General features: G+C 45.4%; 1 protein-coding gene across 2 annotated transcripts in view; it reads left to right on the top strand.

Annotated features, from left to right (window-relative positions):
- The window catches only part of LOC125426857 (SERTA domain-containing protein 2-like), a 751,974-nt gene extending 731,914 nt beyond the window's left edge, over positions 1-20,060 (top strand). The window contains exons 1-2 of one of the 2 annotated variants that reach the window (XM_048485667.1): positions 1,473-1,532; positions 18,743-20,060. In XM_048485667.1, the coding sequence (XP_048341624.1) occupies positions 18,747-19,601 (855 nt within the window). In that variant the 5' untranslated portion in view covers positions 1,473-1,532; positions 18,743-18,746 and the 3' untranslated portion in view covers positions 19,602-20,060. Of the gene's footprint in view, positions 1-1,472; positions 1,533-18,742 lie in introns of those variants that run through there. The other variant, XM_048485666.1, reaches the window with a different exon arrangement.
- The last annotated feature ends 2,618 nt before the right edge of the window (positions 20,061-22,678 follow it).

Below are 22,678 nucleotides of genomic sequence, written 5' to 3'. Positions count from 1 at the left end.
GCCAGCGTAGCCAATTGACCATGCTGGCAGGGGCTGATGGGAAATGTAGTCCATAACATCTGGAGTGCCAAAGGTTCGCCACCACTGAGCTAGAACATGAAATTCAAGGAAAGTAAAAACAGCATTGTAATATAGTAGCATAATATAGTAGCATCTCCAGAGCCCTACGGGGATGGGGCGGTATAATAAATCGAAATAAATAAATAAATAAATAAATAAATAAATAATCCTGGTTGTGGAACTCTTAGAATCATAGAGTTGGAAGAGACCACAAGGGCCATCAAGTCCAACTCCCTGCAACGCAGGAACACACAATCAAAGCACTCTTGTTTGTCGCCTAAGGGCAGTTATGGGGAATCTAGAGGGAAAGCATACATTCTCCTGAAGAGATGGATCAGATTAGGTTTGGTGTAGGTCAGGAGAACAAAAAACTGGTCCAAGATGGGGAAATCCTCTTGAAATCCTGAAAACTGAAACCCGTTCAAGAACTGGTGATCCAGGAACAAAAGAAAAGATCCAGTGATGTCCACAGGAGTGAAACCAACTGCAAAGTTGGGGTTGGAAGTTCGAGTAAAACCTACTACAAAGTTGGAGGGGCTTGATATATGTTGTTTATAGGCTGTGAAGTGACTATATTTCGATCAATAATGCAAGTGCAGGATCTTGGATCCTACAGATGTGTTTGAATTCTAGGTATGTGCAGACAAATGGACACTCAAGGGGATTTGGGCATCCATATATAGCCATGCTTGGTGGGATGATACAGAACAGCCCTATAACATAGGTGGGATGGTTTCAGGTGGGTGGCAGTGTTGGTTTGCAGAAGAGCAAGGTAAGTCCTGTAGCTCTCTTCATCGGATAAAGGCTGAGCAGTGGCTCGATGATCTTCCCTGGGCTAATGATTGAATTATCAAGGACGGTTATCTTTGGAAGAGGGCTCTGGGATCTCACATAGTTATTTGGCAAAATTGATTTGGGCCTTTATTACTTACGCAGTAGCTCAATGGGTGTGAATAGCGGAATCTGGGTGGTTTAGACACAAGGCCTATTTGATCAGTGAGCTCCTCAGAGCAGTCAGGCTATTCCTGTATGAGAGTAGGGGCCTTTGTTTTGACATCAGGCATCCAGGTTATAGGAGTAATACATAGGTAAGCGATAGTGGAAGTATTATTGCAGCTGCATGTGGTTCTTTCTACTCTGTAATTCCGGAGACATGAGCATCTAGGCTGGAAACCTGCAAGCAGTATCTTTGGTCAGACATAGAAAATGATGCATGGCGATAAACCAAATATTTATTTACTTACGGATGCACAAAAATCGAATTCTAGTCTGAATGCTGGAAACAATTGAAGATTAGTGATCATCCTTATAAAACAATGTTTTAGTAATGAAAACCAACTGTTTGTCTGATTCTCCACTGAGAGTTTGCACCGCACAAATTGAAAAGGATTACTGTGGCTGTTGGAGAGCACGGTTGAACTTCCCTCTCTGCACCATATCTGGACTGTTCTGGCCTTTTAATTTTTTAAAGGGTGGGTTTCATCTCCTTCCAAAATCGTACAGTGCAGAACAGCGGAAGCTACGGGCTGTTCCGTTTCTACAATAGATGTGAGTGGAAACGTAACGCCATTTCATCGCAGTAATTTATCTTCCCCAGATACAGATCACAAAGCTAAATACTTCCCTGTTGTCAATCAGGAAAAGACATCTCAAACTTGAGTAGTCTGACAGGAGTTGTTACTACTCGCTTCCCTTGAAATTCTTGCAAAATAATGGAATATTTTGCACTCCTGGTGTAATGTCAAGTATTGTGGGACATGAAGATACAAAAGTCCTTTTTTAGATATAGCTTGGGTATGAAGAGTTTTGATCACCAAGAAATCCAAGTCATATAGTGTTGCTAAATTTTTGTGTTCAGGAACCCTTCATACCATAAAAAGCCTGCCTTTGACGACTTGACCGATAAACTATGTTTGTATGTTATCAAAAATACAATATGCACAGCCTTTTTATATACTGATGAAATGCAAACTGCTGTTCCTTATTAGAAGGGAAAGCCATATTATATATGTTTGTTTTCTGGTTTCTTCCAGTAGCAGACTAGAACTTAAACAGCTTCTCAAGCAACTGGGTATATTTATACTGGTGCCAGCATCAGTGTGAGCAATTGACAGTTCAATATTAAGACTGTCTGGATACTACTTTGGATGGCGGCAAAGTTTACCGCTAGGAGTTACTTATTAAAGCGAGCAAGTTTAGGGTGGGGAAAGTAGGCCCTTCCAGCCTATATGCAGTGTTGTCATGACATCCATTGGTGTAAACACTGGCATAAATATAAGTAACTCCCATTGTGCCCATTTGATGGAATTGGAAAACAAATTGCATCCCACCACACAGCCACAGAGCAGCTCAGGGATTACTGGCAGACTTCAGCCAATCACAGCTCCATTATATAAAGTCTGGCCAGGACTCGGCTGTGATGAAGAAGTGATCACAGCATGGGCTATCACCTTTTGTCCTGCGTATATCCGCTCCCAGCATCAGCAGATTAGTGACCTTTGGAGGAAGGACACTGCATGCAAGCAGCAAGGCTTGGTACAGCATATTGCTAAAACTGCCTGGCCCAGAACTTTTAGAAGTTATTCCAGGACAAAAGCACCAACCTGCAATCCTCCCAAGTCTTCCAACCAGCAGTACAAAGACTGTGTTACCTCACGCAGGTAAAGAAAGGATTCTCAGTCTTAGACTTTGACTTGTAAAGATGTCCCCCTCCATCCAATGCACCTATTGCATATTTATTCAAAAATTCCTCCTTTCACCATTGCTTCTGTGTGTTTCCCATAGGTCAGGGGTCTGCAACCTGCGGCTCTCCAGATGTCCATTGACTACAATTCCCATCAGCCCCTACCAGCATGGCCAATTGGCAGGGTCTGATGGGAATTGTAGTCCATGGACATCTGGAGAGCCGCAGGTTGCAGACCCCTGCCATAGGTGATAACGGGGTAAGTATGCGTAGTGGAAAGAACTCTCCCCAAGCATGTTTGTGAAGCATCAAGTACAATGTCAGTGTGTTGACATGCTGATGTACCTTTGCAGGCGAGGAAGTGTGAAGCCATTTGGACCATTGCTGTTTCTAGCCAAACATTGATGACACTTTTTGTCTGATGTGATCAGAGCCCAGATGAAAAGTTCTGATGTGGCTCCCTACAAGAGATGATCCAATAACTGCATTATCTGCATCAGTTGGTGATTCTTAAAAAGAATGGGAATCCCAAAGAGGGTGGGAGGACCACCTACTGTCTGCGATCCATACACCACATCATGTGCAGAGTTCTTGAGTCCACATGCTATCTGTTACTATTGCAGACTGGTGCCCATATGGCTTTCCTTGTGCCTCTTGGCTTTCCTCAGATAGCTCTCCAACCAGGGTAGAGGCCTGGGTGGATTCCATATGCAGTGCAGTGCCAACCATCAGCTGAATATTCAACATGAGTAACAGTTACAGCGACCACTGTGCCTTTAATTACCACTCTGTTCTTGTGAGCCTTTTTTTTTCTTGCCTGGCTCCCGCCTGCATTGAATTCCGAGAGGAAGGGGTCAGTGCATTGGGCACAGCTAGTCCAGAGAACATTGGGCAAGGAAGGGGCTGCTGTCTGGGCAGGTGAGGTATAGGAAAAATCAACCCTCTGGCTATGCTAAGAGCGCCAGTCTTTCTACACAAAGAGGAGTTTCTGTTCTCTGGAGAACAGCACAGTGGACAATGGCTTGATAAGTCAAAGCCAGGGAGCGTCCAGCTTTTGATTAGATTTTGGGTGGAGTTGATGAAATTACAGCTGCGGGGTATTCTAATTCAGAGCAAGGTTGGGTGGTCCTCCCAATACTGGGGCAGGAAGGGCGTGAGAGGATTAAGCTAGGTAAGGATAGAACTCAGGAGAGTTGGTTGAGTTGAGAGTGGCTGGTGTTAGCATATTCTTTGTGGGTAAGTGAACAGGTGTTCTGTTTCCAGGGCTGTGGCTATTGTGATCCAAATGGCTATTCTCGAGGAAGGAATAGCTGGCTGCTATACATATTGAGGTGGGAACTTGCCCAGGCAGAACTCTTGCTATTAGAACTAAAGTCCAGACTTCAGAGTATGGCATCCATCTTAGCCTGTGTTGTCTATGGCACCTTTAGAGCCGATGGTTCAAGAAACACCCCTGCCCAGCCACAAGTCTGCCTGATAACACTCCTGCATTGTTTATCATGCACCAGCAGTGATCGTGAACCTGGATATGTGCAGACAGTAGAACATTAAAGACAAATGAAATCAGTAGTGAGCAAATGATGGGCATAGAGTCTATTTGCCAAGTCACAGACAGCTTCTATTTGCCAAGCTTCACAGACAGCGATGAAGTAATTCCAAACATTTATTGAACAGCATCAGGAATAGAGCTTTGAAGGAAAGCCAGTTGAATGGAGTTGCCATTCATAATAAGCTATTGGTGATTTCTTTGTAAAGCCAGTCAGAAGAGCAGGCAAGGTGGATGCAGTTTCCCCCAACCAGGGAACACATGACTACACTGGTGGTTGTGGGATTTCTGGGCTGTGTGGCCGTGGTCTCATAGATCTTGTGTGTAGCACACTTCTCTCTGTGATACACCTCTGAAGATGCCAGCCACAGATGCAGCCGAAACGTTAGGAACAAGATCTACCAGACCACGGCCCCACAGCCCGGAAAATCCACCACAAGCAATTGAGTCTGTGAAAGCCTTTAACAAATCATGATTGCACCTTTGCAGAGGGTATTCTTGTCATCTCCCCAATTGCTCCTTGTGAAAAATCAGTCATGTAGGGATGTTGAGAGGAAGGCAAAACTCTTTTTGGTCACCAGCAACCTGAACAATCACAAAAGAAAATAAGGGGCGAGAGCTAGAACCACATTTCGCAGCCTCTGGAGCTGGCCACACGCAACTGAGCATACATCAGTGATGGCGAACCTTTTCGAGACTGAGTGCCCAAACTGCAACCCAAAACTCATTTATCGCAAAGTGCTGACATGGCAATTTAACCTGAATACTGAGGTTTTAGTATAGAAGAAACGGTTAGCTCCAAGGCGCGCGTTACTTGGGAGTGGTGGTAGTCGGTGGCTTTGCTTTGAAGCAACTGTGGAACGTTTCGAACGGGTGAATCACGACCCTAGGAGGGTTTACTCAGAAGCAAGCCCCATTGCCAGCAACCTAGCTTACTCCCAGGTAAAGGATCGTGCTTTAATTCTTCCCATGAAAATCAGTCCGGTTTAACAGAGCTTAACAGGGTTACCTACACTACTTCCCCAAAACTAGGTCTTAGGTTTAATGCTAATAATCTCCCTGAAATAATTACACTATTATCACATGACAAACTCTGTGCCCACGTGCCCACAGAGGGCTCTGAGTGCCACCTCTGGCACCCATGCCATAGGTTCGCCACCACTGCCCTAAAGTCAGCACTGGGGGAAGAATGGAACGTTCAGTATTCTAAGCTTTTCTAAGTCCCCAGCAATGAGGATACACCAGTTTTCCAGATATACCACAACTGTCACCACTGCTATCTTCAGGATTGGTGTACAACTCATGGAGAGCGAAAAGGCAACCAAAATATCTGGTCACCCACATGCCAATCAGTATGAGTGACTCTCCTTAAGCAATTATGCTTGAATTGTGTCTGGGAGTCCACCCTGGGCTGTATGGTAACTAGCTCCGTATGCTGCACTTGTGGGCTTCCCACAATGCCGTGCCTTTCTCTGTCCCAGCTATGATGTATGCCAGTGGTGGCAAACCTGTGGCACGGGTGCCAGAAGTGGCACTCAGAGCCCTCTCTGTGGGCACGAGTGCACAGAGTTTGTCATGTGATAATAGTGTAATTATTTCAGGGAGATTATTAGCATTAAACCTAAGACCTAGTTTTGGGGAAGTAGTGTAGGTAACCCTGTTAAGCTCTGTTAAACCGGACTGATTTTCATGGGAAGAATTAAAGCACGATCCTTTACCTGGGAGTAAGCTAGGTTGCTGGCAATGGGGCTTGCTTCTGAGTAAACCCTCCTAGGGTCGTGATTCACCCGTTCGAAACGTTCCACAGTTGCTTCAAAGCAAAGCCACCGACTACCCCCACTCCCAAGTAACGCGTGCCTTGGAGCTAACCGTTTTTTCTATACTAAAACCTCAGTATTCAGGTTAAATTGCCATGTTGGCACTTTGCGATAAATAAGTTAGTTTTGGGTTGCAGTTTGGGCACTCAGTCTCAAAAAGGTTCGCCATCACTGCTTACACTAATATAGTGATGACATACTACTGACATATCTTTGAGTCATGCTGGTGAATGTCTGAATTATGTTGGTTGGTCTCCTTAAGCCATTCACTGGCAGCATTTGTAAGCCTGCCTGTTAACACCCAGAAGAAATCGATTGCCGGAGTTTCATACTGGCAAAACAAAATACTTGCTGGCATAAAAACAACCCTAGCGTTAATTGCCATACAACTTTTTCAAGAAGCAAAAGCTCTGAAATGTCCAAGTATTGCTGTGTAAGAAGGTGCTAACCTTGCTGGGTTTTTTTTTCTTTTTAATCAAAGGTTTATAGTATCACTCTTAATTGACTGTAAATGGGGGAATGTATGATTTTTGAAAGGTTCACAGTTAACGTGTATGTATAGATAGATGGACTCTAGTGCCCATCTGTAGTAGTGTCACAGATGAAGCAACACTTAATAACTATGTCCATATGATAGAGCAACTATATCACAAAAATTAGATCAATAAATGACTAGAGAAGGCCGTGGAATGCTAAAGGTAATTTGAATTTACTATGGTTATGACTTTGTTTTTTGTTTATGTGTTAGTTTATTTTTTCAAATTTATATTCCACCTTATCCCTGCAGGGCTCAGAGCAGGTTACAGCAATCAATTTATAAACAGTTAAAATTTTATTACGGTTGAAGAGAGAATGGTTTTAACTAACTTCAACCTCCTCAGACATTTCTGTTAATGACTGATCTGTTCGGCCGGTCATTTGTCACTGTGGCTTCCTTCTCCCAAAAAGTAGATGAAGTGGCAAACCTGCATCTGAAAAGAGGTGCTTCAGATTGTATGTATGCCCTTCAGTGCAAAAATAATCCCCGTACATAGAGGCTAGGTGTTAAGAAGTGACGTTTTGTTTTCATGGAGATACCTTCTGTCAGGTGGCTCCCCATCTGCAGTCTGGAGTGGTACAGTCCAGATGTAAGTTTGGCCTTCTCATCTGCTGTTTGAGGCAAGCAGGCTTTCCATAGAATTCAGTCCTCTGAAATGAACCAGCTGGTAAGGCTGTAAGAGCAAATAGCAAATAAGATCAAATAGCAACTGCTTTGGGATGCCCAGTCAGGGGATCCAGTCTCAGCAGCCAGGAGTTGGAAGAACCGGAAGGCCACATCCTCTGAGCGGGGGTGCAGCAACCCCAGCACACAAAGAGCCACTTGGCCCCGCCCCGGCCTCCCCAAGCCCTGTCTTCAGCCAAGCAGGCGGGATAGACAGCGGCAGGGATGCCAACGACAGCAAGTTGCACTTGGGACATGGTGAGTGCACCTCCTTCCCCACCCCCTCCTTCCTTCCTCCCTCCGGCATCCTTTCCCCTCCTTCCCAGGCGCCAGACGAGGGAAGAAGGGGAAAGGACGCCGGGAGGAAGAAAAAGAATCAAGGAGGTGCACTCGCCGTATCCATCAAGTGCAGCACCATCAAATTCAGTATTGCTGCTGCAGTACTGTACGAGAACGAAAGAGCCACATGTGGCTCCTGAGCCGCGGGTTGCTAACCCCTGATGTAAAGATATAAATCAAATTCTTGGACATTTTGGGTGGGGGGAGAGAACAATACTACAAATATCCCAGGAAGCCAGAGCAAAATGCCAATACCTTCCGGTGCAGCCTAAGCATATGTTACTTTAAGGGCATACAATTATGAATTCATAGTGGCATTTAAAATTGCACTATTTGGCCTATTTAGGGAATCTAAAATAAATGCCTTTGTGTTCTACACACAAAACTTCAGATACATCCAGTACTTGAAAGAGCTGTAAACTGCTGCACACCGTGGTGCCTTAGTACATGTGTGTCAATTTTTGCCATTCCAGGGGTGGAGTTGAAATTAAAAACAATTTTTTGTAAAGAAAATTAAATGGCAACAAATCTCCAGTTAGGCATAATAACTTTGAAAACACTGAACTCTTTAATATTGTATTATTATCAAATTACTAATTGTTGCCAAAATTTCTGGTGTTTACAAATATTCTTGAAAATGAGTTGTATATGTTTACAGTGTGCACAGAAATTATCATCCATAGAACATTTCTTCACAGAACGTGTGATTGGTGTTTGGAATATGCTGCTACAGGAGGTGGTGATGGCCACTAACCTGGATAGCTTTAAAAGGGGCTTGGATAGATTTGTGGAGGAGAAGTCGATCTATGGCTACCAATCTTGATCCTCCTTGATCTGAGATTGGAAATGCCTTAGCAGACCAGGTGCTCGGGAGCAGCAGCAGCAGCAGAAGGCCATTGCTTTCACCTCCTGCACGTGAGCTCCCAAAGGCACCTGGTGGGTCACTGCGAGTAGCAGAGTGCTGGACTAGATGCTCTGGTCTGATCCAGCAGGCTCTTTCTTATGTTCTTATCCAATATGAGGCAAGCAGGCTTTAACCAGTCCCTGCCCTCTACACGCAAAACCATGGTGTGCAGCAGTTTACAGCTCTTTCAAGTACTGGATGTATCTGAAGTTTTGCATGTAGAACACAAAGGCATTTATTTTAGATTCCCTAAATAGGCCAAATAGTTACATTAAAAAATAGTTCACGTTATACATTTTGACTGAGTCAAGTCATGCCATAAAAAGCATATCATTCATTCTAAAAAAGTAAACATGTCCAGAGGTGGGTGGGTCTGTTCCTGAATTTTTTTCCTTTTCCAACCATGTTTTTAAGTTTCTAGGTATAGCTCTTTTCCTAGTGAAAGCAGATATATGCGTGTCCTGAACTGTTGTTATCTCTGGAAAGGGGGAAAGGGCATGGAAAAGATTCCTTTCTTTCTCTTTCCCCCCCTCTTCTGGGGATTAAGAGCATCCTCAAAATGTGTACATGCCTGTTTCCATTTTCTTATAGGCGAACCCATATGTGGGGCACAATGTGCTAACCCTCATCTCCCCTTCTTTGTGAGCCCAATTCAGATTGTGGCCTCATCTGGCTACTGTTGGACTTTGTAGGGAAAGAAGAATCGTTCACGATTTTCCTAGTGTTTTGCTGAGGCCCGAAATGATGGCTACAAATTGGTAGTATGAGATTAGGGAAATCAGATCACTCTCTTACATTCCCTGAGAGAAATCTAATCTCCCATTATCTCCCCTTACTCTGGACATCCAGGGAAGAGGGGCAGGACTGATTCAAAGAGTAGTCAATGTCCCTCGTTCTAGCAGTGCAGGGCACCTTTAGAATAATGAGAAGCTACATCCAGCTTCTCGTGTGGGCTGAGTCACTGGACCAAGCTTCTGTCTGCTGCCTGGCTCTCGGCTGCTGTGAGTTTTTGCTCGCAAGAGGGGTTGTCAGCTAGCAACCGTATTGTGACTGTCAGAAACAGCCCCTTTCCAAACCAAGGAATTTATTGTAACTGCCTTGGGAACTATGTCTTCTTGTGACCTCTATCATAATGTCACCGAAGAAATACTTTAGCTTGTGCAGGCTTTTCATTCCTGTTCCGTTGTGTCTTTATTATTCCAGCTTTTCTCCAGGAAGCCCAAGGCTGTGGGGTTCTCAGGTGCTCTGCCATGCAAGCACCGACTAGGCCTGGACCTGTTTAATTTTGGCACAGTTGTTACGTTGCGTGTCTACAGACCATGCCCTGGGCCAGGCAGAAGGCCGGATCCAGTGCCCTGCTTGCCCAAGATTCACAGGCCTTTCCACTTCCCTTCCACCCAGACTGCTTGGGGATGCACGAGATGCAGAAAACTTGTAAATTGCTGTATTGAAGCTTGATGAACTATTCACATACCGAACCCGTATAAATTCATTTCATTAAATGAAGGAGCTTGAAAAATTGCTTGATTTTCTGTGTTCTGAATACATCCTGCACCTTGTAAGCCTTAAGCAAACGCTGGCTAAATGGGTAACCAGCTCAAAATTCTAGGGAAAGCACACAGATACACAATTCCCCAAAATTCTGAAGCACTCTTGTGAAGGATGGGGGATTTGACTTGGTATTTCTTTCTCCCTGGGGAGAAAAGCTGGAAACTTTGGAGGGAAACTGAAGTATTATTATTATCTAGCCTAAGCTTATTTTGCATTTTGATTCTCTTCCAACCTGTGTATTTTGCAGAGAGACTGCATGGCAGGGGTGGTTGGACCTGTTTGTTGTCTGAGGGAAGGTCATGATGATACCATCACCTCTGCTCACAGGGTTTACATCCTTCATTATCAAAGGGCAATTCTAATTACTGAGGGCTTCTCCCCGCCACAGACCGAAATGGTCCAGTAGTAATTCTTCAGGAGTCTTTTTAGGCTAAGGTCACACAGTATGAATGTGTTAAATGTAAGAAATGCTTAAGACACTAAGGATTAAGAAGTAACTTCGTGTTGGATGCAGTAGATGCTCGTTTCCAAAAGTGGCTTGAAGGAGGTTTTCTTATCCTGATGCAGACACACTGTTTTTATTGCTCCGTGTCCTCTGGTGAAACAGGTTTGGCAGGCCTTTTGAACAATACTAAACAATGCAAAAACTCACCAGCTACAAGTGCACACCACCATGATCACTAGCCCTTTCCCTTGAAGCCGTCTACAGCTATCTTTGAAATAGGATTGTTGGTTTTCTAGCCTGAAGTCAATGCCAACACTCTACTACCTCGGAGGACTGTCCGGAGCCCTTGCAACCCTTGGGAGTATCCGTATGATTGTGTTCGTAGTGATCTGTTGCTATTAGCCCAACTCTGCCTCTAGCTGATTTAAGCAGCAGGACCCGGACAAGGTAGAACGTGTTGCAGTAGTCTAGACTTGAGGTTGCTGAGGCTGGCGGGTGAGCATGCAGGGGCTTCTAAGTGGAGAGGAATTGGTCCTCTGAAGGCACGGCCATCCAAGACATCAAGCAAAACATTCCAGTAAATAAGGTGTGTGCTAATTTGTTGATGTCTGATGAGAAATAGAATCGTAAATCTTTATTAGAGATTGCTCAACGGTGTCTCCTCATCCAGAACAGCCATTTCCTGTTGAAGTCTTTTAAGTTTGGTAATGGCTCAGCCTCAGGCGCATACCCCTGCCGGCATCTGGAAAGCTTGAAAATACTGACATATTCTGTGTTGGAGAAGCCAGAATAAAAAGTTCTGCTGGGTAGCCTATTGTCCCTACAATTAGACCTAGGTTTGGTTGGTTGGTTTTTTGCCATCAAGTCACAATTGACTTTTGGTAACCCCGTAGAGTTTTCAAGGCAAGAGACTTTCAGAGGTGGTTTGCCATTGTCTGTCTCTGAGTCACGCCTGTAGAGGGGGCAATTTTCTACCCCCACTGGCACACCCCTAATGCACGGCGTGCGCCCCCCGGTCCCCTTATAGCTCCGTCACAGATCACAACATGAACAATACATCTGTTTCATTAATGAGAGAGATGAAATAGGCTTCTGTGTTTCGCAATGAACTTGTGAGGCCGCCTTAACATTTCAGTGAAGACCCTATTAAGGTGTAAGCATTTTGCTCCTTAAATCTTAACCCATTGTGCACATTGTTGTAACCAATGAAATGCAACAGTTGCGGTATTGCTTAAGTCTGCAGTGGATTCTCTTTCATCCTAGCCTCGCTTCCTAGGCGCATTGATTTCAGTGAACCAGGGCATTCCATAAGACTGCATAGGATCAGCCTGTATGCTGCTGTATTATGTTGTCTGCCAAAGAGTCCCAGCAGGCTCACCGTGGCTGCAAGGTAACCTCTCGTCCTGAAGAGGAGCAGTCTCTTCGACTTGGTAACGATTTACCTCTGTCTTGGGCTCTTGATAGCCAAGCAATCTCCTGTGCCACGGGCAGAAGCACTGCTAAGAGAGTTGTGTCAAATCCAATAGTTCTGAAAAGCTGTGTAGGCTCAGAGCAGTAGTTCATTTAGGCCCGCATTTAAGCCTCTTGCCAAAGACTCCCTCCCTGCACCCCAGCACTGGTGTTCAGAAAGCTACTGACTCTGAACATGATGGTTCCATTTAGATATGGCTCATAACTGTTAATGAATCTCTCCTCCGAAGGCTTTTGCAGCTAGGATTTAACTGACTTGTGGGTTTTCTGAGCTGTATGGACACGGTCTGGTAGATTTCACTGTTAATATTGTAGCCTCCTCTGGGGCTGGCATCTTTAGAGGCACGTCGTGATGAGATGGGATTCCATGGAGAGAAACAACTCACATCGTGACATGTCTCTGAGGATGCCAGCCATAGATGTGGGCAAAACCATCAACAGCCCGGAAAATCCACAACAGCCAACCTGTCCTCCATCAAAAGTCCCCCAGCCAGCTAAACCAGTGGCCATCTCTACATTCCATGGCAGTCACCTCCACAAGTTAATTACTCTTCGAATGAAGTACTTCCTCTTGCCTCTCCTGAATCTATTTCCAATGAAATTAACAAGGTCCTTGTGAACCTATACCTATATTAATATGGCAGAGAGCGGGTGGGGGGGAAGTATGTCCACTTTCCCAATGTAGTGCATTATTTTATGAACCTCATTCACTCAGTCATCTTTTTCTAATTTAAACACTGTGGTGACGAAGGCAAGAGAATCTCTCAATCGGATGGCCACCTAAAAATTCCCCAAACCATTCTCATCTGTCATCACTGTGGTGCTGTCAAGCTCCGGCTTAAAATATGGGGGCGATGGTGCTGGCTCTCTTAAATTTCTGTTAAATATAAGCAACGAGCATGCCAGGAATAAGGCATCGTGTAACCCCTGGCTGTGATTACAAATGCTTATTTATAAATGCTTTCGAACGCCAAGGTTTGAAAATAACCTGAAATGGCTATTCATGCTCACAAGGAGCTCTTGTCAAACCCTTGGCCTAATAGGGGGGCTGCTGGAGCAGTCTGCCTGATACATAAAATAACGTAGCTTGATGCCTGTGCACCAGTAAAAATTGTACACATTGTTCACTTTCGCACATTATTTATCCACCAATACTGGGTGTTCTTTTGGGTGAATTCAAAGGCACACAAACGGCTGTGGAAGTTTGCTGCATCTTAGAGAGCCAGCGTGATGTGGTGGTTAAGAGCAGGTGGATTCTAATCTGGAGAACCGGGTTTGATTCCCCACTCCTCCACCTGAGTGGCAAAGGCTGATCTGGTGAACCGAATGTGGTTCTGCACTCCTGCTGGGTGACCGTGAGCTAGTCACAGTTCTCTCAGAACTCTCTCAGCCCCACCTGCCTCACAAGGTGTCTTTTGTGGGGGGAGGAGGGGAAAAGAGCTTGTCAGCCATCTTGAGTCAGCTTACAGGCGATAAAGGTGGGAATAAATCCAAACTCTTATTCTATTGGTGAGGACAGGAGACAGGCTAAGGTTGACAAGGTTCTCATGGCCGCCACAAGCATGCTGCCACCATTTAACATCATCTAAGGCAGTGGTTCTCAACCTTCCTAATGCCGTGACCCTTTAATACAGTTCCTCACGTTGTGGCGACCCCCAACCCTAACATTTATCCGTTTTACAGATGGAGAACACTGATGCAGAGAGTCTTAGGCGACCCCTGTGAAAGGGTCATTCGGCCCCCAAAGGGGTCACAATCCACAGGTTGAGAACCACTGATTTAAGGCCTGGCCCTGATCAGAGCTGCAGTATGGCAGACTGGGATGTCGTCGTCAATGGCTGCACCATCTTTCTGGTGACTCTTCTTGAAAGAGATTCGGGCTAAAAGCACAAAAGTATCCTACTGTACTCCCTTGTTGTAATTTTAAATGACTCTAAAGTGGTGGCATCCTTGCAACAGCCGTAAGGATACCATCACAGCTAGTTTGCCCCTAAGTACTTGGGCTTCCCACGCGTGTCAAAGTCAGTGTGTTTTATTGTAGTTTGACTGTGAAGTTCAAGCCCAGCAATTTTCTTCCCAGGTCGAAATGGCGGCTTCTTGCCACAAGAGTCACAGGGCGGCGCGTTTCTCCTCTTTCCACAGGTCCCGCAATACCACCTTGCTCGGATCCTTGCAGTATTTTTAATTAAATCACTTTTAAGTTAACGGATCAGTCGTCGGGTGGATGACTGGTTATTTGAAAGACGTGATCAAGTGGCAGCACAGGAACAGAGCAGCAAGCAGTCGTGAGCGTGTAAGCACCGGTTCTCCACAAAGGACTTTTGTGGAGACAGGAGGAAACAGGTCCTGGGAAAAGCCATGGGAAGCTTGGGCTTAAATCGCTTTCTTCTGCATGGACACTTTTCCGGAACCCTGGCAGTGCATTGCACAGCCAGTCAGTTTCCCTTCAGCATCAGCCGGGCTGTGACAGATGGAACAGGCACTCTTTGCAGGGCGATGGTTCAGGAACTGCATTGCGGCCTCTCTGGCTGGCGGGGAGGAAAAGCCCGGGTTAACCCTTCTGGCGCCTTTGGAGTGACCCCTCTTATTGACAGCTGCATCCAGGGCTCAGCCAATGGATGGCTGGAGGTCATGGTGGCAAAGCTATAAAAAAGACCTGATCTTAAGATTGCAAATGCCTTAGCAGACCAGGTGCGTTGGGAGCAGCAGCAGCAGCAGAAGGCCACTGCTTTCACCTCCTGCATGTGAGCTCCCAAAGGCACCTGGTGGGCTACTGCGAGTAGCAGAATGCTGGACTAGATGGACTCTGGTCTGATCCAGCAGGCTCCTTCTTATGTTTCTATGCCTGTTCCTTGGTTAACTTTCCATCCATTTATATACATTGTGACCGCATGAACGGATCTAGAATCACGATTCTACATGACACTGAGGAGAAGAACACAACATAGATGAGGGAGTGGGGGAAATGTGCTTCTGGGTGTACTGGTGTTGAGTTTCCAGTGCCTCTGAGATGGAGGGGAGTACGAAAAAGTACCAAAAAGGGGTATATATATATATATAAGCCTTATAGCAGTGGTGGCGAACCTTTGGCACTCCAGATGTTATGGACTACAATTCCCATCAGCCCCTGCCACTTGGCCAATTGGTCATGCTGGCAGGGGCTGATGGGAATTGTAGTCCATAACATCTGGAGTGCCAAAGGTTCGCCACCATGGCCTTATAGGAAACTGGTGGAATTCAGTGGGATGTATTCATCCCTGGGTGGAAATTCATAGAATCATAAAGTTGGAAGAGACCCCAAGGGCCATCAAGTCCCATTCCCTGCCACGCAGGATCACACAATCAGAGCACTCCCAGCATACGATCATCCAGCTTCCTTTTAAAAGCCTCCAAAGAAGGACACTCCACCACTCTCTGAGGCAGTGAATTCCACTGCTGAACAGCCCTGACAGTCAGGAAGTTCTTCCTAATGTTTCGATGGAATCTCTTTTCCTGCACCTCGAATCCATTACTCCTGGTCCTAATCTCTGAGGCAGCAGAAAAGCCTAAGCCTGCCCCTTTGTTCGACATAGCATCCTCTTCAAATATTTAAAGGCTGGCTATCATGTCCCCCCCCCCTTAACCTTCGTTTCTTCTAGACTAAACATCCCCAGCTCCTTAAGCCTCTCCTCGTAGGGCATGGACTCCAGACCTGTTACCATTTTGGTTGCCCTCTGGACCAGTTTCGGCTTGTCAGTTCTGCAGAAGAGATGGGGAAGGTTGTATCATGGGGGGTGATATGGCTGTCTACTTGGTAGATTGGGCTAGCCTGAGCGATCCACGTCAGGGGCAGGCAGTGTTCTTAGCGGAACATAATCAATACTTGCCTCTAAGGCAATCCAAGGCTCCTGTTCTAGGTAGCTGAACTAGGATTCTGTGATTGAGTATTATTCAGGTCTCCCCATAGTTGTTTATTGTTGCATAGTTATTAGATCGCAAGGCAGCGAGTTAAGCAGCAGAGCAGTCGTGCCTGTGTTTGGGCAACAGAGAAGTAGGGCATTTATGCCATTTACCTGCAGAAAACCCATTCATTCTTTTCCTTCCGCAGCTTTGGCAGCCCCGATGTGTACTGGCGAGCGTTAAAAGTCAGCTGATCTGCTTCTGGCTTCACCAGAGCTGAGACAAAAGGGAAACTGGGAGGCCCCTCTGCAGTGTGCAGGGTCTGCATACTTAACATCCACCCTTAATCTGCCTCTGACTCTCACAGTTGTGTGTCTGTGAAACCTGTTCTCCGTTGAGCTGAAGCTGTTGAAGGAACTCCCAAAAGTTGCCTGGCAAATGTATATCTGCACAGCCTGTATTTCACTTGTCTTTTCAACCTCGTCTCTCACAGTTAACTCTTAACCACTTGTGTTTGGGCACTTGGGTGTGTGTGAATACAGGATAGAGTGGCCACATACCCAGAGGAGAATGTGAACCCACACAGCCATCAGCTCTGTGTGTACAGAAAAGCCAGAGAGCCACATAGGCGCATGTGTTTGTAACATAGAGTAGTAATCCATACATGTGCTGCACCAGAAGCAAATGATTTCCCTGCTAATTGAACGGGTTTTGCTGCTGCCATAGTTGTGTTTACTTTTCCGGAATGGCATTTCAAACGGAGATAGTTCTGATGAAACTGAAGCTCCTCTCGCTTTTCAGTCAAGGTTGATTAACCTGGCTTGGGGGTTTCGTTGTGGTTTTCTCTCAGTAAAGCACTGAAGTACAGTAAGGTTTGGGACTGGAAAGAGTGCATCACTCCAAACAATTCACTTTAGCCACAGTCAGTTCACTTCATAGATGGCCTGAATTGTTACAGTGGTTCTCAACCTGTGGGTCGGGACCCCTTTGGGGGTCAAACGACCCTTTCATAGAGATCGCCTAAGACTCTCTGCACCAGTGTTCTCCATTTGTAAAATGGATAAATGTTAAGGTTGGGGGTCACCACAACATGAGGAACTGTATTAAAGGATCGTGGCATTAGGGAGGTTGAGAACCACTAGATCCATGGCCAATTGGCCATGCTGGCAGGAGCTGATGGGAATTGTAGTCCATAACATCTGGAGTGCCAAAGGTTCGCCACCACTGCACGAGATGCTTTACAAATTGCCCACTCACACACCCAAATTTGCCCAGTTTTTAAAAGAAGAGTTTGGGGTTCTAAACAGAAACATGTGCAGGTTCTGTTTCCTCAGACCTACACTTTCCTTTGCTGAAGCTCTTGTGCCAGGTCCCTAAACTTTATTTCTGCAACTCAACAGTCAGGAGGTTCTTTGGGAGTTTCTGCTCGAGGGAAAACTCTCACGGAATGTAGCTGTAGGGGTAGGTGCCAGACACACGCCCGCAGGATGGTGGACTTTGACCACACATTGCCTCAAGAGAAGCCGTCCCTTTGCCACTTGAGGATCTTTCCTTTTCGTATGGCTTGATCACCGCTAGTGCCTTGGGCTTTCATCTAAAGCAAATAAAAACCTTTCACTCAAGTATTTCGTGGTCCCGAGTTTCAAGCAAAGACTTTGCCACCATTGAGCTGGGGGGGGGGGGTGTTTTACACCACTGCAGTTGATATGGAAGCAGTTGCATTTGGAACAGAGTTTGCTGCAAGATGTTGTTTTAACAGCTTTAACAGCTTCTCTAAGAGGGACTTCCTGTGTGTGCCAAGATTCAAAGTCCACCTTTCAAGTGGTGTGGTGAAAGGAGGGGAGGAAAGGAGGGTCAGCATCAAAAGAATTCTTTGAACAGCTTCTCTTTAGCAGTCAAATCAGCTTTTAGATCAAACCTCAGGGAGCATATTTTGAAACTTCTATCTGAACAGTTGTGCCTCGGGGGGGATGTAAGAACGATGGCATGGAAATCGCAATGTTGTGCTCTGAATTTTTAATGTGTGACAAAGTGTAGGTTGAGACAATTGTAGGCAGGTTTTCCACATCTCATTAGAAGCAGTCATGTTCCCAGTGGACACCACGGTATATAGTATGAAGATGTCGTGCTGAGATGCGTGCTATAGAATAAATATGTCAAAGTGTCATAAGTGCCAATATAGCCAACCTGTGTATGCCACATTAAAAAAATCAAACCAAGTTATACAAATTGGACACGTATGTATGGTTTCCTTGATTTTGCATAATTTATTCAGCAGTTGTCTCCCTGCTAAATCACAGGAAGGAGAACAAATTGTATAGAGTGCTGAAGCTCCACCCTCTGGCCAAAGAAAATCTTGTTCAGGAACTTCAGCTTCTAAGATTTCCCGTTGTGTTGCTCACATACTTCCAAGCACACCTGGACAGCCTGAAAAGGACTAGAAAACTGCTGTTCCTAAGCTAGGTTGGGTAGCAAGTTGAATTGCGTAGCTTTTTAGGATCTTGGAAAATTGGGGCATATATAACACCCTGGCTGCGAAATATGGGGGCACATTTTGTGCTCTAGGGCAGGGGTGGCCAACCTGTGGCACCCCAATTGGCCATGCTGGCAGGGGATGATGGGAATTGTAGTCCATGAACATCTGGAGCGCCATAGTTTGGCATCCCTTCTCTGGGGAAGAGAAGTACCATATTTCGCAGCCAGGGTGTTATATATGCCCCGATTTGTGCTCTAGATTCTCTGGCCAGCTTCTTCCTGCTCAGTTGAAACTGTTAAATACTGTTTTAAGTGTGTGAATGCTCATATTGTAGAAACCGAGCCATCTAATGCTTGGCTTCCTTCTTCCAGGTTCATGTTGGGGAGGGGTCTGAAACGCAAGTTGAGTGATTATGAAGAAAACATGGCTGGCCTGTCAAGTGCCTTCGATTCCAGTCGAAACCTACCCTACCCGCTCAAGAGGCAGCTGGTGCTCAACGTGTGCCTCGCCAAGTTGCAGACATACAAGATGCTGGTGGAACCAAACCTGCACCGCTCGGTCCTTATAGCCAACACAGTCAGGCAGATCCAGGAGGAGATGAGGCAAGAGACCAGCCAACAGCTTTTCAGCATGTGCAGCGGCCTCAGCGCCAGCCCTTCCGCTTGCATGAGCCTGGATTTGCCTGCGATGCCTTCACACCTTTTCCCTTGCGACGACCAGCCGGAGTCGACTGGTTACGACCCACGGCCAGTGGAAGGCCCCCTCGAAAATAGCCTGTTGATGGTTTCTGATAACGACATGTCATCTGCCATCTCCTCTATTCTGAAAGACTTGGACTTTATGGAGGACGTGAGCCCGCCCACCTGTTTGACGTCGCCGGGAGACGATCCAGTCAAGGCTGCCGAAACCCCTGGCGTTCGGTCCGAAGACGACCGACAAGATTTGAAAGGAGTGGAATACGCGTTCGGCTCCTTTGAAATTTCAAACTCAACTAGCTACTTGAAAGACTTGGCTATAGACGACATCTTTGAAGATATCGACACTTCGATGTATGATTCGGACTTTGACTGCCCCTCGCTAACGCTTCCAAGACCGTCACCTGTAGCACCTGCGGAAGAGATCTTGAAAACCTTCCCTTCTTGCAATTCTTCCTCCGCAAGCAACATCCCCATGTGTCGAAGCGACTTGAGTGACTTGGACCACATCATGGAGATTCTTGTCGGGTCCTGACACTTTCCGACCCTTTTTAAAAAAAATCATCCAAAGATATCTTCTTCTGCTGCCACATTTGAATCGGAACCACAGAGAGGAAGCCGCAAAGTTTACGTGTCAAAGTGGCAACCAAGAGGCATTATCTTTGAGTGGTCCTTAAAACCTCTCCAAGACTCGTATGTAAACCAAAAAAAAATGTGGTTGGCTTTTGTGTAAAATGGTATATTTATTAAACTCATTGTGCAATCTTTTTTTTCCTTCTGGGGTATATGCAAAGAATGTCTCTCTTGCGCACACCCCGTCTACCCTTATTCCAGCAGAACTAACTTTATAATGTGCAATTTTTAATCTGCCTGAAGACTTTTGAATACCTGAATTTTGAGAGAAAAAAAAATCTTCTGAAGTAAAGACTCTATTTTTAACGTTTGGTTACAAATGCTGTGTTGGCATTCACTGGAGTTCACTGCAAACTTGGGGATTTGCAATTCGCCAGCAAAATAAGAGACAGGATGAAAATGTAAAGGAAAAAAAAAATCTCTCCGCTCCCTTTTGTTGAAGGGAGTTTCTCGGTGATGCTTGGCAGTTAAAATACCCCGCAGATTCGCAGTTTTACAAAACTAATATTTTCGTAAATTTCTGAGCCCTTCTACGCTTTTACTGCATGGTGATCCACTGATAGTTTGGAGATGGTGAATTTCTGATCGGATGCGGGCGGCACTACCTCTATACGCTGAAACGCTTTATAACTCTTTCCAGCGCTTTGTCTTAACACTGCAGATCTTTTTTTCTTTTCCCCTTGGCTGGCACTTGACGTGCAGGACTGGAAAAGCAAGAAATTGTTGACAGCAACTTGGCGGGTGAGATTTGGATGGTGTTTAATTGTACGCATTTACAGATGTAACTTATATGTAGATTTATTCAGTTTTGAAACTTTTTTTGTCAGTATTATGTGCATCAATTTTGGGTAATTTGGGATTTTTTTTTTAAAAAAAGAAATGTTAATATTTAACTGTACATGTAGAAGTATTTTAACTCTCTGGAGAATATTGTAACTTTGCAACAAATTTTTAGATTTTATGTGCAATATATCACTTAAATGGAACGGTTTTGCACCACCCTGTATTGCAAGCGGCCCTCGTTGAATCCAAGTGGCAGACAGACATTCAGGATGCCTGGCGGGCCTGTCTTGGAGGCGCACAAACCTCTTGGCAATTTTATGCAGAAAATTGGAAGCTGTGTTTCACAGTTTTCTATCAAAGGTGTTTATCATGGAATGTACCTTTTCTGTTTGGCTGGTTTGATTTCCTCCTTCTGTAGAAAGCCAGTGTAGTGTAGTGGTTACGAGCAGTGGATAGTGGTTATGAGCAGTGGATGCTACTCTGAAGAACCTGGTTCGATTCTCCACACCTCCAGATGAAGCCTGCCGGGCAACCTTGGGCCAGTCACAGTTCTGTCAGATCTCTCTCAGCCCATGTGGAGGCAGGCGATGGAAAACCTTCAGATGTCTCCCTGAAAACCCCAGGGGTGGCCAACCTATGGTGCTCCAGATGTTCATGGATTACACTGGCAGGGGCTGATGGGAATTGTAGTCCATGAACATCTGGAGCGCCATGGGTTGGCCACCCCTGCCCTACAAGGTCACCAGAGGTAAACTGAGACTGGATGACACATTCCTCCACCACCATAAAGGGCATCCCTGAGGAGCCTTTAGCATCACCTCTTCCCATCTTCAGTGGGTTAGGGATCCTCATGGTGGTAATTATATTGTATTCTGATAAGTTTGTTTTGTGACCACAGTGATACCTCTACAGCATAGGTGTCAAACTCGCAGCATCATGCTGGCAGGGGGTGATGGGAACTGTAGTCCATAACATCTGGAGGGCCGCAAGTTTGACACCTGTGCTCTACCGGTTTTAATGTTTAGGTATCAGTACAGTTGTTCACAGCATGCATCCGCACACGAGTTACTTCTGGCTTATGTCGTCCGTTTGACTTGTATTGATTGGCCTTCCTCCTTTATACCAATCCTTTCCCGGAAGCGGTAGTACAACAGCCGCAGCAAAGGAGCCGCTAGAAATCGGCTCCTGCATTCTGTAACGTTGTCCGTTATGCCAAAATTGGTGTGCTGTGTGGTTTCTGGGCTGTATGGCCGTGTATGCCAGAATTGCCTGCTAGCGGTAAACAGTTTTGTTAGAAGAACAGACAGGATCAGCAGCGATGCCTCCGAGACAGACCAGCGGGGTTATTCCACAGATGGGGAGAGCTCAGGTAGAGAGAACAAGTCACAAAGAGGTTTCTCGGGCAGTCACATTGCTGTTATACAGTACCTACTCTTGAAAAGTTTCTGCTACTCATTCTCTTTAGTACTTCCACTCTACTGTTTCAGGAGAACCTGCCAGGCTTCAGCAGAACTGGGACCTTCCATGGTTTCATCTCCAATGGAGCAAAATAGCCATCTTCAATTCTGGTGCTGGTTTCCGCCTCCCACCACAGACATGAATGTGTCAAGTCTCGCGCCACAAGCAATGCAGAATAAGTCACATTCTATTGACCCGCTGCCTACTTTTAGCCATCTGAAAAGTCTTTGGCGGATTACTGTGGGCACGGTGTGCTAATGGATCGAAATCACTGTGGACCTCTTGGCAAAACGTGGTCCTTTCTTTTTTTTGTTTTGGAGTAAAGGGATTAGATCGAAAGATGCTTAAGTCTCAGAATGTATACAGATTTGTGCATAAATGCTTCTTTATATGTAAAAAAAACCGCGAATATTGAAAATGGTAAGGGCCTTCTGCACTGTGATGAGGCAGAATTGTGGGTGAAATATTTTTTAACTTCCTGTGATAATAAATATTTCAATCTAACTCTCTTGTTCTCATCTGTAGATGAGTCTCTTTGGTCTTTCAAAAATCGTTTTTCATGTATCAAGTGTTTGAAACTACATTTCTGTTTCTGCTGACCGCTTTCCAGTAGATAGAGATGAGAGGGATGGCCTGTACTGAGTAAATAATGAGCTAAGGAGAGTCATTCTCTGTTTCTGAAATTTACAATGATAGTAAAGCCTTCTGGATAGAGGTGGGACCCAGCAGGTTCTCACA

The sequence above is a fragment of the Sphaerodactylus townsendi genome, linkage group LG02 (genome assembly GCF_021028975.2).
Source record: "Sphaerodactylus townsendi isolate TG3544 linkage group LG02, MPM_Stown_v2.3, whole genome shotgun sequence".
In the NCBI taxonomy this organism is placed as follows: Eukaryota; Metazoa; Chordata; class Lepidosauria; order Squamata; family Sphaerodactylidae; genus Sphaerodactylus; species Sphaerodactylus townsendi.
Note: the sequence above shows the minus strand (reverse complement) of the source record. Positions and strands in the feature narration are given on the sequence as shown.